Below are 18,216 nucleotides of genomic sequence, written 5' to 3'. Positions count from 1 at the left end.
TCAAACAAGAGGATCTATTATTTTATTATTTCGGTATTAATAAACCATCATAAAAATAATTGAATAATAAATAACTGATTTCATAAAAATAAGTTATTTACAAGAGGATCTATCCCGTCAAAAAAAAATCAAAATTTAAAAAATAATTGAATTACATAAATAAGCTGATTTATAAAAAAAAATCAAAATTTAAAAAAAAAAAGCTGATTTCACCATAAAATTACATAATTCAAGCATAATTAAGCTTCGGAACTACGAACATTTGCGCATTACTTAAAGATCTCAGAAATCAGAAAACTTTAAAATACAAACTCCTCGGGTTTAAGTATACGAAGCAAAATGAACTCAAATCATACAACTAAACCCTAAATTTCGAAAAAAAACTAGAAATTAAAACTTCAAATCACAAATCATCACAAAATGTAACGAAATCATAATCAAATTCAAAAATCAACCACAATCACACAAAATTGAAATCAAAACCAAACATTCAAAATTATTTGAACCAGATTAATAAACAAAATCAAAACGCTACTTCAAAATTCATCAACAAATCCATTAATCAAAACCGCAACAACAAAACCAAAAAATTCAAAAAAAAAAAAAAACGAAGATCTCATCAAATTCGAAGCAGATTCAGAAACTAAACCACAAATTTCAAAAAATAAAGTTGAATCAACTCAGACAATCATCATTTACCACATTCAAACTGATAAATCTTCCAACTTTATATTCGATGATTACAAAGAGAAAAATCTTACCTAGCATCGATTCGTTCAACGACTTAGATCTAAAGAGGAAGAGTTCTGTCACCGCCGGTTACACCTCCGCCCAAAAACGACGCCGCTTGGAGGCTCTTGTATGAAGCAGCCGCTTGGAGAAAGAGGAAAGGAGAGGAGAGAGGAGAGAGAGAGGTGAATGACGGAGAGAGAGAGGAGATGAAAGAAAGAGGAGATGAGAGATAGAGGTGAATGACGGAGAGGACGGAGAGAGAGAGGAGATGAAAGAAAGAGGAGGTGAATGACGGAGAGGAGGGAGTGAGGGAGTGAAACCCTAAAAAGCCAAGTATTGGGCTCTCCTCTCATAAGTTGGGCTAAGTTTGGTCATATACATGTAATATAGTATTCGTAACGGGCAATATAGTGTCCGTTACGAATACTTACTTATTCGTAACGGGCAAAGTAGTGTCGGAATACACGTATTCGTAACGGACATTACTTTGCCCGTTATGAATAAGTAAGTATTCGTAACGGACACTATATTGCCCGTTACGAATATCTTAATTGTAACGGGCAAAGCTTTGCCCGTTACAAATAGCCTGTTACGAATGAGAAATTTTCCACTAGTGTCACTAGGGTTACTCAAAAGGTCAGTCTCCACAGTCCTGTTAACTTAGAGATAATATAAAAAAAAATTCCTTTAGATTTTGAATAATTACAAATTTTTTTAAGAAGAATCATCTCTATTACAGAGTACTTTGTATACTAGTGAGGGGATGAGGGAATAGTGAAACATCTTATTTAAGCACATTTAATGATAATAAATTCATACTTATATACTACCTCCGTTAACTTTTAATTGCAACTTTGGAATATTTTATATCTAACAAATAATACCCCATAGTTGCAACTAAAAGTTAACAGAGGTAGTATCCCTATTATATAAGTCAAGGAATGAGGTGATGATGTCCACCCAAAAAATGGTAAGGAATAATTATGCAAGGGCTAGTCAATTGTCTCCTTTTAAAATCCTTCAATTTGAAATTCACTTTGTGTTTTTGGTGTTTAGAGAGCCACAAGGGCGGGATAAGAATCGATCCTAAGATCTCCTAGAATAGGGAGGAAATCTCTAACTACTTGAGCTATCCCACACTTTCAATTTGAAATCCACTTAACACAACTTCAAAGTCCATCAAATTCAACACCTAAATATTTGTTATATCACAACTTAATAGTTACTCGTTTGTAATACTTGGATATAGGGATGTCAATGGGGCGGGGCGGGGCGGGGTGGGGTGGATATTGGCCTTCCCATCCCCATCTCCACCTAATATTTTCATGCCCATCCCCATCCCTGCGGCGGGTCCAATATTCATCCCCATCCCCGCCCCGATGGGTACAAATCCAAAACCATCCCCGTCCCACCCCCCACTTAGATATTCATCCCCACCTAATTTCCACCAGAACCGCCTAATCCCCACCCATAATCCATCTAATCTCCGGCTCTCAAATACACAATCCTACATAATTAATACGGATTATAATAAAAATAAAACATTCTTAATATTACACATAGTTTTGTTTATAATATGAGTGTCGCACAAAATATTATAATTAATATTGTATTTCACGTAATTATTTTATAAAATAGTATAAAATTATGTAATTTTGCTTTTAAAGATATATAGATGTGGATATGAGGTGGGGATGGGGCGGGTACGAAATGGGGCGAGACGAGGATGGGTCGGGTACAACTTAAAATCCACCCCCGCCCCATCACCCATGGCGGGTATGGTTTTTATCCCCATCCCCGCCCCACCACCCGCCAAACCGAGAACCGGTCTCTTACTTGACCCGCCCCATTGACATCTCTACTTGGATATCCATATATAATGTTATTATCATTACAACATTTTTTCGGAAAATTATATTAAGAATTACTTCTTCTGTTTTTTTTATAGTTGCAACACTTCTCTTTTCACGCTTGCCGATGCATGTTTTGAATCGTTAATATCTTTGGTTACCAATATGTAAAAATTATAAATTTTAGATATTAAAATTGTACAAATCTAGACGAATCTAGCAAGATCCCACATGACTATATTTTTACTTATGTATAAATTGTCAAAGCTAATCAAAGTGAAACACATGAATAGTGTAAAAGTCAAATTGTTGCAACTAAAAAAAAAAAAAAACAACGAAGGAAGTAATATATGACAAATTAAATTTAAAGTCCCTTGCATGATCCAAGATTCCAATGTTTAACTTAGGGTCGGTTCTGATTTACTGAATTGAACTGAATTGGAATGAATTGTTTATGAAATGTGAAAATTAAAAACTGAACTGAACTAACTAAACTAAACCAAACTGAATTGAGCTGAGCTGAAATTAAGTTGAAAAGAACAAGTCTTCCGTCCATACTAAGTAGTAACTTTTCTCCTAAACTTTTTTACTCCTTTATCTTTCAGGATTTCTTTTTATTTTTAAGATGGGAAAGTGAGGTCAAGCAAAACAAAGGGTGCATAATCATAATCGGTACCAACTTATCAAAATGATCTCCTCTTTTATATCTTGTTTTGATTTGCTGACATTGATATTGCAATGGAATGCATATGATCACTAATGATGGTTTTGTGCAACAGTAAATTTGTGGTTACTATTTCCATTCACTGCATTTCCACCATCAAATAAAGTGCCAGTTGTCAAAATATGATAGGAAGTGTTATTTAGATTGAAAATGTCTACCCAATCTTTAGTAGAGCAAATAACTTTGTTGAAAACCAAAATAATCCTAAGGCCCCGTTCTCTTCACCTTATTTTTGTTAAACTGAAATTATTTTTACTGAAACAAAATTAGATTTGCTGAACTTAAATTATTTTTACTGAACTGAAATTACTTTTGCTGAAGTGAAATTATTTTACTGATTTTCTATTATAATTCTTCTTTAAGAAAACTGAATTTTACTGAAATGAACTTAATTTTACTGAACTGAAATTATTTTTATTGAACTGAAATTAATTTTACTGAACTGAACTTATTTCTACTGAACTGAAATTATTTTTACTTAATATTATTTTTACTTAATATTATTTTTTTAAGGTGAAAAAAACAGGGCCTAACTCGTAAGTCTAATAAGTTTTGATTAATTTGATTTCGCATTGGATTAAATTTTAAATGGGAAGAAACGCTTGCACTCTAGCATGATTGCTTCAAAGTTCAAACTAGAATAATTCTTAGTGTAATAAAGTTACGTTATACTGCGTACAATGTATAATTTACTGTTTTTGTTCAAGCATTTGAGCAAAGTTCGTATAAGAGATGGAAAAAAAAAAGCTAGAAAATAGTAGTTGCACTACTAAGAATCTTTTAACCAACACCTAAATATAAAATTAGAATCGGTTAACATTACCAAAGCACATAAAGGTCAGATCGAGCTTTGCTTTTAAGGATGTCATTTTGTTCAAAGGTTACCTAAACCCTCCTAAGTTTGGTGCCTACTCTACTAAGCGTTGCTACTTGGAAGAGGTTTGCTTTAATTGAAAGGAAATACAGTACTAAACTAACTTTATATATAAAAGGGAAGTACAATTAGTACACTTCCTTTCCTTTAATTTAGCATATATATATATATATAAATATATAATTAGCATAATTAGTCTTGTGTATTGTGAAATGCACAAAAGGTGAAGTGATATTGATATACACAAGGGAGAAACTATATTAACTTTATAGAAGTAAGAACTTGAATATTAGAGAAAGTGATGTACATAAGGGAGAAACTAAAATAACTAATAAGAAGTAAGAAGATTTTTTTTTTTTTTTTTAATTTCTTACTATTTTTAACATGAAAATTTTCCAAATAAATGACATAAATTGGTAGGATTGGTACATGCACATTTGTGTTTTCTATATTACGTGCTAAATTTAGATTTTAATAAAAAAGTTTCTATAAGAAAAATTCATAAAGATAAATATACGAAATATTGGTATAAAGATTCATAGAGATAAATATACGAAATATCGGTATCAATTTACAACAAATCTTATGATTTATAATATAAATTCATCCTCCCTAGTCGTTATGGAAATTGGCTAAGACATAATTTAAAGTATATTATGAAAAAAACCTTATATATTAGACATGTTACTAATCACTTATACGAGTATATTAAAAAAATGATGAAAAGCATAGCATTCTTCCACTACTTTTTGGTGTGTACCAATATAACTTGGTTGGGCCGACCATGCATATGATTATGAGGCCACTTTTTTTCTTTTTTTTTTTGGCTGCCCTGACATTCCCTTCTCATCATCCATTTCCCTTTAGAGCGAAGATGAGGCCTCTTTGTCTTTCTGATATTTTTAATTGGCAAAATAATTTATTTATTTTTTTTTTTTTTAGGAATAATTATTTGATTTTCCCATTAATAATGCAACAATTTTGATAATTTTTGTGGTCGTGTACACTAGGAAGTGTAATATAAAAGTTTAGAAACTACAAACTACAAGAATATCAATACCAGTAGCATTTAAAATCAAATTACAAAGGAGTAATAATATACGAAGTATAAATAAACTCAAGTTTTCACACATTATGCTTATAAATCTACTAAGAATAAAAATAATATTCCGTATTAAAATTCTAGTAATTTTTTAATAGGCTTATATCTGGATAGATTTCGTGATACTATTATTCAATTATAAATCAACGTTTTAAAAAATAGTATAGATTCACTTAGTTTCATCACTGAGGATTGATTTATTATTATTATTATTATTATTATTATTTTTTTATTTTTTTTTTTTGGCAAAACTCGTTGTTAAAGATATATTCACTTTTACTATGTGCTCCATTATTTTTAGTGTACAAAAGTAAAGTAAAAAAAAAAAAAAGAGATTGAGGAGAATGGACAAAAATAAATCATGAAAAATAAAGGAAGCAATATAATAGAGTGGTCCTATCAATCCATTGATCTAAACTCGTATTAGTATTAATATTTGTATAATTAGACAAAAGTGAACAACCGGCCCTTTTAATAGAACTAATGAGTTGTCAAATTATAAGCACCATTACCTCCAATATCTTTATGAGTGCAATTAGTCTGGCCTTTTTAGATGGAAAGACAAGATTATTTTACTAATCCATTACTCATATGCATTTTAGAAATTTCCATTAAATGTATACATTTATTTTACAAAAAAAAAAAAAAAAAAAAAAAAATAAATAAAATAAAATAAAAAATAAATAAATTGGTGCAAATAGTTAAAGAAAAAGTATATTTTGTTTTACTTTGATGTGGGGTATAAGGTTGTATCTTACAAATTTGGGCATAGGAAAAGTGCATTGCACCATCTCATCCACAAAATAAAAAAGAATAACATCATTGGATTTTTTATTTATTTTTTGACAAATAAAAAAAAATAACATCATTGGAAATTTTAGCACACAAGAAATGCTTTTTTCAAACGGTATCCTAGACAGATTGAGCATCAACGTCTCTTTATAACTGTCATTTTTAAAAGTTAGTAGTGTATAGCTTATGTCATGAAAGAGATAAAGATTGGATGGATTACTTTTTCCTTAGATTCTACAATGCATTTGTTTTTGTATGACAATAAAATAGTAAACTCGTAATAGTAACGAACAAGCCTAATGCAACGAGCTTATACTTTCTTTCTTCTTTCGAGTTTTGTAAAATAAAGTTCTTTTTCCATTAGAGTTGTGAAATGTAGGTCATTGTTTAGGATAAGTTTCAAGATGAACTTTTAGCTGTGGTTTTAATGGTCTTTAAACAAATATGTTATTGTACAGATAATATACTTGAATAAGGAGGATTTGGAGGAATGGAGGGGAAGGGAGGAAAGGAGGGAAGAGGGAATTTTCCCCATTGTTTGGACGCGATGCGACATGTCGGAAGGGAGAGAGAATTAAAAGGGTCTATGTCGAGATGAAGTCTTTATCCAGAATGACTTGCGTTTATTTTAGACACAAGTGAACTCTATTGGTACTGAATACTGATTAGTGCATTTTTCTTGTTTGAATCGAATGGGTACCATCAAAGCCTAAATCCTGATTGGTAGTACTCAGCTAGGTACCAACTAATTACCAAGTTAGTACCAAATATGAACCAGAAGAGAAAATAGACAAGCCCTTTCTAACTTAGCAAACCTACATTATATTTCCCCTTTAAATAAGCCATTACAACCTAAGATCTATGACTACTATGTTAGCTGTTCGTATTTTGTTCATTCCATCGGTATGCTCCCAGATACCTGATACACACATTGTCCTATAACCTCTCTTCCCTTTGTAATTTATCCATCCCACTCTACTCTTAATATTGTACTTCCCTAGTGCTGTAGTTATCGTAATGTGACACAATTCACAACTTTGAACATTACATGCGTGACACAAATCACAACTTTGAACGCCACAGAAAGTTAGAGTGAGCAACCTATATGTAATAAGGAGAGAGAAAGAGAACCAGAGCCAAATATGATAACACTGAAATTATTTAGAGCTTACCAAAAACTAATGTTACAACTATTGAAGAACGAAAGAAGTACGGTGTATATTGCTAAGATTAGAAAGCAAAGAGAATATATTTAAAACGGATTGAGACACCACACATCATAGACTCAATACTCAATATATTTAAAGAGCTTTATGTACACAAATTCTCAGCATAAAACACAAGTACCTCTGCAGCACTCAATACTACCAACAAAGCTAAAATCATACTTCTTTCACAGTTTCACAAATATCGTCACAGCCTTTTAAAAGTTGATAAATAGCTTTCTATTTTTACATTTTTCATCATCATCATCACTAATAATTAATCCCACCCCTACTTCCGGTGAAAAAAATGAGCTTCAAACATATTTTCCTATCTGGGGGTAAACCTAGTTTCTAGGCCACCAAAGAATAGAGAGAAAATTATAGTTGGAGGTTTGGCATATCCACAGTAATTCATCGAGGCAGCAGAACAGGTAAAAACTCCATCTGAAATTTAAAGTGTATGATGTTGTGTGTCAGGTTGAAACATACTGACCAAAGAACGGTGAATCATCTCGAAACTGGTGAAGGTAATCATAGCAGCTGGTGTAGTCCTAAGCAAATTGGTGGCACAACCACGGTAAAATCCAGCGATGCCATCTTGTTGAAAAACTTTCCTGACACAATCAGTCACCCCTAAGTACCGTTTCTCTGAATGATGCCCTTGCTCTTGAAGTCGTGATCGAACAACCTGAAAGATAATTTCATTCATATTAGGGCATTCTAATCCAGTTCTATTAAAATGGGCCCCAAAAAATGCCATCACTGAGCACCAGGAAAGGGATTAATTGCAGAAAAAGTCCAAGAGATTACGAGAGACAAAGATCATAATTCATAAGCTAAGAGAAGGTTGAGAGAACATTCCATGTATTGTTTTCTTTATACATTAATCCTTCAGCAAACAATTACAGAAAAGGAACCTTAGCCGTCAAAAAGGTTGGTGGAAATATGAACTATTCCAATGCAAATATTAGATAAAGTATTTCTCCTTCAATCTAAAATATACATTATCTCCTTTCCACAAATATACTTCGGAATATAAATGGCTCACGTTCTGTTTTACTCAATGAGGATAGCCTACTATCTCCTTTCACGTCTGCTTTTAGAATAAATTAACAAGTACAAATGACACACATAATCACTTTCCTAAAACTCCATGTAGAGTCAGGTATTTATTCTGGGAGGAAGTATTATAGTTGAATATGTGTTAACCACTAAAAGAGGTTGATAACAGACATCTGATTTCTAAATTATTTACCACTGCAGCTTGTAAGACCCACTCAAACCAGCATTCTAGTAAAATAGTATATGTCAGCTAATTTAGCTAAAGGTATAGATTGTTGATGACTTGATGTAAAGATCAATTTCTAAAAAAAGTCCTCGTCAGTCTAGGGCATTCTAATAATCAATAGATAATCGAACAGAAAGTGTCTGAGCTGACCATCAGAGAAAGTCTTAAGTTTCTAGAAGCATCATACCTCATGAGGATATGTCAATGTAGATGCAAATATCTTCGATACTGATGAGGCAATTGCAAAATTACGCGCAGGAACCTTATCAACAGAAGTGTCATCTATACAAACAAAAAATTGGTTATTATTCTAACATAATATGAGAGATCTATTCAGCTCATTATCGTTTTAAAGTCTAATGAACAAAGTGAAGTACCTTTGTTGGCCAAGTAGCTTTTAACTTGCTCATATATAGGAAATTGGATTGCCACATGACTTACTCCAGCCAATGCAGGGACCAGGCCACTGTTAATCCAAATACATAAAGGTCATAAACACAAAGTCAATATTACTGTGAGATCTACACAATGGGTCATCAAAAAATGACAACAAAAAAAGCAAAGTATCACTTAAAATATCCCAGATTTTACAAGGACAGTTACATAAAAGATGTTGTTAACTACAAATTGTGAGTCTAAGTGAAGTCTCTTCATTCAAAGTGGAGTGAATGACAAACTATTCTATGCCTTTAGGAATTTTAAGCCAAATTATACAGTATGGTTCAATAATCTGCCTGCTACTTATCATGAAACAGTGCAGTATTACATATTGGGATCAACAATTGAATAAAAATCAGCAATAAAAGGAGTTGTTCACTATAAAATGTGATTGGAGGCTATGTTAAGAACAAAAAAAATCCTCAATTAAGATTATCAAAAAAATGACAAAATGTCAATTGGAATAGCAAGAAGTAGTGCACCAACCCGGCAACCCCCAGAAGACTAGTATATTTGAACACTGCTTTGCTTGCTCGCTCTATTTAAACCTACATTCTTAAAGTAGCAATAAAACCCGGTGTATTTTCATCTTTTTGATATGATTTTAAATCTTGAGAAATTAAATATTCTGCTTCTGTGCTGCACCTCTACTCCACAAAAGTCTTCAAATTTCAAGGTTTTATGTTTCCCTATTCTTATTTACATCAGCAAAATGTTGGTCTTTTGCGTTTTGCCTTCCATTTCAATGATTATACCCCTCGATTATCCAGGCTAAAGACATTTACTTTATTCGATCTTCAGTTGGCTTATTTAATAAACATTGATGTCTCATACTGGAGAATTTTGAAATTTTTTTGATGAATCCATTTGAAAAATGAAGACAGCAGCATTTATGACCCAAAAGGCATCAAACTGATAGAGACATAGCAAATAGTAGTTGACAGCTCTTTAAATACAAATTTCATGATAGGGTTTGCCATGTAATGAGGATCCAGAAAGAATTCATGCTGTCATGCATGTAGTTCAAAATACGAGGAATCAAATTAGGCAGTAAAGTAGCTGGAAGATAACTAAAGCCTTGTTCTCTTCACCTCACTCAATTTAAGTTCAGTAAATATAATATTAGTTGAGAACATATTAGTTAAGTTCAGTTTTGTAAAAAACAAAATTTAATCAATAAAAATTAGTAACATTAAAGAAATAATATAATAGAGAATTAGTAATATAATTTAAGCTCATTAAAAATAATTTAAGTTCAGCAAAAATAATTCAAGTTCAGCAAAATAATTTCAGTTAAGCACTAATAAGGTGAAGAGAGCAGGGCCTAAGTGTATTTCCAAAATTAAAAATTATTTGTAGATAAATTATGCCTTATTTACAAAAAGAAGATTTTTGCTTACATGATTATTAACCCACTAATACTCTCACAAATGAAATGAATGAAATAGGATTGATTTTTAAAGGTTCACTAGGGTTAGCACTTGGCAGCCTAGAGGGGTATCCACTAGATAGTCAATATCGATCAGTACTTTCTGAACAAACAAACTGTTATGAAAAGAAATTCTTACGCATTGACACTGATCGTCAAGTAATCTAAATAACCCACATATATTCTAATGGAAATTATACAATTGTTACACATTAAACACTTTGGAAAAGAGTCATGTGAAAAGGACAATGGATAAGAGAAATGAAGGTTTGGGCTTTAGAAAATATTGGTGTTGCTCAGTTTGGTTCAGGGATTTCAAGAAAAGAAGGTAATCAACTACCGTTATTCCCTTTTATGGTATAGGTTTGTCCAACTTAATCACTCCCTTTACCCCTATGATTTGCCAACTTTCTTCTACTATGATTTCCCACCCCCTGTGAATCACCCTTAACACCAAACTCTTCTACACCAAACAACCTTGATAAACCTTATATCACAGCACAAAACAGCACCACCACCTAAGCCACCATGCCACCACCCCACCGACGACCACACCATTGCAGCCACCATACCACCACCCCACCGATGACCACACCACTCAAAACTACCCCATCCCAGTCTTGGACCCCACCCACAAGAAACGTACCCTTCACACTTCAAAAGCACACCCCCATTAAACTTTCAACACAGGTTGTCTTGGGTTCACTAGAACCTTATTTTATATCATTATCAGGTTCCCAAACATTAGGGATGAAAACGCAAACGCTACTCCAGTAAGACATGCAATTCAATTACTTGCAATAAAGCATGTAATTCAACTTGGTGGCATTATATATAAGAAAATATGAAAGAACAGACAAAAACATGGGTAAAGCAAAGTAAAAGGGATGGAGAGATATTCATTATGTCATCCGATATAAAATAGAAGATTTTGCTGCCGATCACTGTCTTTATTATTCAAAAACACATTTATATAGCATATGAGCTGGTCGAGGTGTAGGCACAAACCTATATAATCCACGAATACCCTCCTCGTGTGCTATTCTCCGCAAAGCAGACAGAGTACTCTTATATGGAACTACACCCTTTCTCATTCCTTGCGTCTGCAAAAAAATTTAAATTGAATGCTTAGTGCTACAAGTACGAAATTATGACGGATGCACAAAAGGGGCGGTGGAGCCTCAATAACACTCGGACTACCTAGCATGTGAAACACACATCATTGACAATAATGAGTAATAAAATGTCAATTCATTATTACAAAAATAAAAAAATATATACCTGGAATCTCGTCTTTACAACCCAAAGAGGATTTGTAACAATGATTGTAGCAGCCCCAGCTCCAGAAGCAGCAATCACATTTGCGCCCACTGAAAGTTGAGGATTCCCATCTACAAATGCACCACAACTGGACATATGTTACAACAATACAACTTGCAAATAAAGGGCAGGAAACTCAGATAATATACTATGACAAAGCTCTAATTAACATCTGGCATCAAAAGAACAGAGCAATTCCATACTAAAAATGTTTAGAAGTCAGAAACTAACCATCTGAGCCAAGAAGGCTCTTAAACTGTTCGTACAAAGTAAAATACACCTGCAATCAATGTAGATTCAAGTCACTTAGATGAAATCAGACAAAGAAAAAAATCCCAGCAAACAAATAACCAGATAGAATGCAGGCTGAATATAATAGACACACAAAGAACACGTGCTCTGGGCCATTCATAATTATTCCCTGCTAAGAGCACTAAAAAAGGGGAGAGAGAGAAAAACAACTGAAAGTGAGGCTCTCCAAAGAAATGACTGCAGAAACATTATGTCATGGATTTAATCTTCACGCAGGGCAGATGGCCCCAAGTGGCTTGAAAAAAAAAATAATAAAATAAAATAAAATAAAATAAATAAATAAATTAAAAAATTAAAAAATTAAAAAATTAAATTCAACAATTGAAGCCTTAATCTCAATAATGGGGTCAACTACATAAGCCAAAATTTATCTTCTGAGATCATAAACCATTCTTCTCCCTCCGTGTCCTACTCTCGAGTGATATGTGCTCCTACACCCAATTTCTTCATAAAAATCTTAAATCCTCCCATCCAAGTCAGCTTGAGTCTCCCTCGACCTCTTCTTAGACTATCAAGATCCCACCTCTCTACTTTATTTCAAATGCTCAAACCAACGCAATACAATCTCCCTTATTTAACCTTCAATATCCGCCACCTCCAACTTTTATTCAAATTTCTTCATTCCTACTTTTATCCCTTAAGGTGCTTCCAGTTTTCCACAAATCAATCTTGCTGCATATTTGCTACTCTCATCTTTCTAACATGGTCCTCCTTAGAAGCCTAACATTGAGACCCGTATAACAATGTTGGTCTAATAGCCGTCTAATAGATTTACCCTTACGCAAATGGTATGCTCTTAGCATAAGATACCCCAGTGCAGTTCTCCATTTTGGTCCACCCAAATTTAATCCTTTGGTTCACATCTTTTATATCTCCATTTTCTGCAAAATTGATCTAAGTTACTTAAATCACTCGCTCTTAGACGACTCCTTAGAGTCCAAAGTCACTACATCCCTCTTATTGCTAAAGTCACAATCCATGTGCTCTGTTTAACTCCGACTTAATTAAACCCATGGGATTCCGACGTTCATCTATGATAGAGTGTAAAACATACTCCTAGGCATCCACCACCAGCTTACGCTTTTGGTTGAGTTGGCCCTTTAACAATGGTATCAAGAGTTAGTGTAACACAAAGATCACAGGTTCAAATATCATCCCCCCTCCCCACTTTCAAGAGGAAAATTTTGCGCTAGGTATGAAGAGGGCCTATGCCGCATCCACACTTCATGCCCAACGGGCTCTTATGTGAGGGGGAGTGATAGAGTATAATCCTGGACCTCAGCCATCAACTTTTGGTTGAGTGGTCCTTTAACAATCTCCAATGTAATTATAACAATTTAAAAATATATACTTCCTCCATTCCTCTAGTATTGCAACAATTATCATTTTAGGAAGTTTAACAAATATGCAATATTACCATATTTGTATATGCTTTCTCTGTATCTCTATTTTTATTACACGAATCCCTATCTTTATTTTTTTCAATCTTTCTATTGTGACTCGAAATCTAGTAGGGCTAACTTTGAATGCAGAGATATCTCAAACTATATGTGATTTTGAGGTGATTCAAGTTGGAGGTGATAGCGTGTTTCAAGATCTTTCCAACGATAGGTCATATGCCTAATTCCGATGAGAAACAAGAAATTTATGGCCGTTTTACGAAGAACTGATGCTGCTGGACATATGTTGACGAAGTACACAACCAGGCACGCCCATGCCTAGTCGAAATTTCAGTTTTTTAGTTCGGTTTTAGCTTAACTATTTTAAGGATAATTTCCTAAAATTATATCTTTTCTACGACAGCTATTTGAGTAATGTTTGGGGAACAATTTAGGATTTTTATTAGGGTTTCCTTGTGTTATAAAAGGACCCTTTAGTTGATGAATTAGATCATACCTTTTGAACCATTAGGTTTAGGACTCCTTGTATTATTCTCTCGCTCTTTCTCCATTATAGTGAAGAAGCTCTCGATTCCCCCACCTGTAGATGTAGGTTTAATTTGACCGAACCATGTAAATCCTTGTGTTCTTTGTTTATCTTCTTTATTGCTTTTCTCGTTTTTATTTTTCATTGACTCGTTCCGCATTAATCAAACACGATTACACCTTTATTTCCTATCATCTTCAATTACGTGTCTTTCCTCCTTGTTGCAACATTAGGGGAATGGAGGAAGTATAAAATTTCTTTAAAGAAAAACATTCCAGAATATTGCAATGATGAAGAAGACACTCAAGACCTGCGCTGTTCAGTTTGGAATTTTGGATGCTTAAAGTAAAACTTCTTATATTGCATATTTGCATTAAGCTTTGGAAAATCATAAACCAAATATATAAAATTTTCCTCATATTCAGTTCAATAGAAATAAGCATGGATTCAACGTATGTCATTTCATGAACAGACAATTAAGCAAATATTATCTCTCCACCTGATTGAACAATTGTAACCACATGCATCACTTAATTTTACTGACAGAAGTGACAACGACTGTGAACTGCAAAATTTGTACTATCAACCCTGCCATGCACAGTTGGAAGTAAAATGGTTAATGGTGAGAGAAAGAGAGAAGGGGAAGCAAAAATGAATCTGTTGAGATGGATTTACAGAAGATTTTAAGCTGTAGGATTAAGAGACGAAGTGCCTCCTCGCTCCACAGTAATTTTAACAAGAAGATGCTACTAAAACCTAAGCAGATTACACCCCCATTGAGCAGGAGCAAGTTAAAAAAAATAAGGGCAAAGACTAAGAATTTGTTGATGGGTAATGGCTATATAATATTCTTTAGCCTAAAAATATGGCCCCCTTTTACAATCTCCATTAGTTCTTATAGGTCAAATCTTGAGATCTTGACAGTTCTATTAGAAATTCCATATTAGCTACTTCTTATCAACCACTGACCATAAGTCAAGCTTATGGTTTAAATAAACATTTTCCTCCATGGTCAAATCTCAAAATAACTTTTCAATCAGTTTCAACTTGTTTCAGTAAGGCAATATGGCTCAACAGACCAAACACTTCCTAGTCCCACTCCTGGAAATCCTAATGGGATAGTCATCATTGTTTATGAATGAAGTATCATCAATTTCACCAAAAAATAGTCTCAGTTACATTACCTTTACCTTTATCTCACTTAATAGATCAAAAAAAGCATAGACTACATACGAGTTAATAGGTGATGCATCCCCATAGCACCCTACCATACATGCAGACATGCTAACTAACTGTATGTTTAAATTGTTATTCACACAAACCCCATAGATCACGTATGCACGATGATATTCCATTTCAATAATAATACCCATAAAATAAAGCTATTAGGTTATAGATGAAGTAGATGAGCGATAAAGAATCCTATTAGCATCCCACATATGAAATATAATTCAGAGTAGACAAGAAAGAGAAAATTTGTCCAGCCTAACAAGAGCCAATGTCCGTGTTCTGCAACATTATATTCACCGGGAACGTCTTAACACATCATTTCAAGATGTATAAGATCAATCAAAGTATCAGGAAACTAAAAGCTTAAGCCTTTCACTCAACCACTTCCTGTTTCCCATGATTTTTACAGATTTGAAAATCTACAAAATCAAACTTTATATTGAAACATGAGCTTGGCTCAGTGTATCTACAATACTGAAGAGGAAAAGAAAAATTATAAAGGATAAATTTTTACTAAACTGTGTTTAATAAACATTCACAATGATAACTTGTCTTCAGAGCTACCATGAGAAATTGCACTCACAAAAAATATAAACCATGTTTCAAGTACCATGAAAACGGTGCCACTTACCGCCCAGTTAGGAAGCAAAGCCAAGACAGTAGGAGAGAGACCACGATACATTCCACGCAAGCCCTCTTTATAAAATATATGTTCTAAACTAGATACAATGATGCTACCTGTTTGAAATGAAATTCCAAACGTCAGACATTGGAAAAACGAAACAGTTGAATTAAGAATACTGATCGCTAAAGAAGCCAAAGCTTTACAAAGACATTTCACATGTGTAGGGAAAATAATCATTTACAAGTTAAGAAGCGGTAAACAACCTTAAAAAGAAAACCTAAGAAATAGTAGTAAATTAAACAGAGGAATTTACACAGGACACCTGCAAATGTTTAAGGGAATTTTGAAAAGGCATACAATTCCCGCCTTCCCGGTCTACGTTCTAACAATACGGATGGCATGCCCTTTCTAAGTATAACAGGCATTTAGCAAAAGATCAAACTTTCATTTGCATCTATATTTCTCTATAAACCATCACAATCGGCCACAGATTTCTCCTTGAGTTCCTAAAATCTATCCAAAATCCTATCCTTCGACATCATTACTAACATTACTTCAAATATTAGCAGTTTAAATACATGAACCCCCCCCCCCCCCCCCCCCTAAGGTACTAAATGCTTACATATATAGCGCAATCTTTAATCACCAGCTATCAATCCCAAATAGAAGTAGCAAGTTAGCAACAAACATGAACCACTCTTCTTCTCCTAATCTCCAATTTTACCTACACTGTAATCTACTGAACTTGCATATAACATTAAGTTTATAACCAATTCAACCTTTTACCTCAATTCTCATCAAACATTAAGAATTCATTTGAATTCAAACAATTAGCCAACAAAATTCTAATTCCGCAATTATAAAAATTAAAAATTCAAGTGTTAATTTAATCACCAAACAAACTTCAAATACTCATTAAATACTGACTTCCTTAAGCACAAAAAACACTAGAATAATTAATACTATTTATTGCATTAAAAAAAGAGTACCTTTTGCCGGTCCATTTCCAAGAGTGGAAAGGCCATGAACTTGAAGTCTAGTTTTAATAACATCTAAAGGACAAACAAAAGAAGCTGCAATTACACCTGCAAAACACAAATTCAAAAAAAATTAATAAAAAAACTCCCCCAATTTCAAATCAACAATCCAATCAAAAATTCGCGCTACTCGAAAACTCAAATCAAACAATCCACAATATCAATACCAGCAGCAGCACCGGCACCGGCATTACAAAGAATCGAATTATGAGAATCGGCAACCGCCATTACAGTAACAGTAAAATCGCTGACAACAATCAAATTGAAATCTGCAAATCTCTTGAATTTGTGCAGAAAATGATCGAATTCCAAAACAATCCTCCCTTGAGAGGCTGATTATCGAGTTACAGCAGACTTGCATTGCCAGAAAAACTACAAAATAGTAGTCAACTTCAACTACTATGACTGGTAAAACAATTCAATTCGAGATTTCTAGAGAGAGAAAGAGGATGAAAGTTAGGGTTTTCGATAAGATCGAGGTAGTGAGAGAACTTTAGAGAGAGAAAGCTTGAGGAAGAGCTTCCATGGCGTCGGAATTAGAGGAGAGAGAAAATCATTGAATGAATGAATCTGGTGAGAAATCAGTGAAGATGGAAAACTGGAAAATTGCAGAGATTTTTCAGAATTTTTTTATTTTTATTTTAATTTTTCAATTAAACTAAATTAAGATTAAATAAAATTTCAGGTAGTTGGGAAATTCAAGTAAATCGATTCGCCACGGCTGGGCCCGTAGTGGTGGGCCCCACTTTTGGGATGTGAGGAGAATAGTCACACGTACGTCGTCCATCACGTGGTGGTGGAAATTTCTTTTTTTGTTTTTTTAATTTTTTTTTCGGAGTTTTTTTTTTTTTTTTTTTCAAGTGGGTTTTGTAAAAATAAAAAAATAAATAAATAAACAATTATGATGTATAAAAACAAAGTGTCTCCTATAACACCGATCGAATAACCCTATAAATCTATAATATTGACTGAGTAATTCCTACAATACTGACGAAATAACACTGTAATATTGATCGAGTAACTTTTTTTTTTAATAACAAAAATATTTCATTAATTAAAGTTAATCGAGTAACCTTTATAACACTAATGAATTAACTCCAAAAACAATATGGCCAGACACATGTAAGAATTTGAGTTTTTCTTATTTTTATTTTATTATTTTTGTTTGGTGTGAGTGAATTGTGGTGTTTGTGTGTTTGGACATCAACATCAAGGGAGCCACTGGGAGGAGTTGGAAGAGAGTTTATCCATTTCTTGAGTAGTGATGATTTACTTTGACTCCATTGCAATTTTTGGATTGTTTGAAGTTATGAAAAAATTAGATTCGGATTT

General features: G+C 33.4%; 1 protein-coding gene across 1 annotated transcript; it reads right to left on the bottom strand.

The window, feature by feature from the left end:
- Window positions 1-7,354: 7,354 nt before the first annotated feature.
- On the bottom strand, window positions 7,355-17,525 carry LOC145570382 (nicotinamide adenine dinucleotide transporter 1, chloroplastic-like). Its single transcript, XM_081629440.1, has 9 exons — window positions 17,052-17,525; window positions 16,837-16,932; window positions 15,854-15,960; window positions 11,986-12,034; window positions 11,716-11,825; window positions 11,443-11,537; window positions 8,945-9,033; window positions 8,755-8,849; window positions 7,355-7,967 (listed from the first exon to the last, which is right to left on the bottom strand). The coding sequence occupies exons 1-9, from the start codon at window positions 17,110-17,112 to the stop codon at window positions 7,731-7,733; spliced, it is 939 nt and encodes a 312-aa protein (XP_081485566.1). The 5' UTR covers window positions 17,113-17,525; the 3' UTR covers window positions 7,355-7,730.
- Window positions 17,526-18,216: the final 691 nt, after the last annotated feature.

This window comes from Chenopodium album, chromosome 12 (assembly GCF_948465745.1).
Source record: "Chenopodium album chromosome 12, dcCheAlbu1.1, whole genome shotgun sequence".
Lineage (NCBI taxonomy): Eukaryota > Viridiplantae > Streptophyta > Magnoliopsida > Caryophyllales > Amaranthaceae > Chenopodium > Chenopodium album.
Note: the sequence above shows the minus strand (reverse complement) of the source record. Positions and strands in the feature narration are given on the sequence as shown.

Coding starts and splice junctions, on each gene's coding strand:
- LOC145570382 (XM_081629440.1), bottom strand. CDS start 17,112: ATGGCGGTTGCCGATTCTCATAATTCGATTCTTTGTAATGCCGGTGCC. Junction 12,035..15,853: donor CTTTGCTTCCTAACTGGGCG/GTAAGTGGCACC, acceptor CATTGATTGCAG/GTGTATTTTACTTTGTACGA. Junction 11,826..11,985: donor GAGCCTTCTTGGCTCAGATG/GTTAGTTTCTGA, acceptor GTGCATTTGTAG/ATGGGAATCCTCAACTTTCA.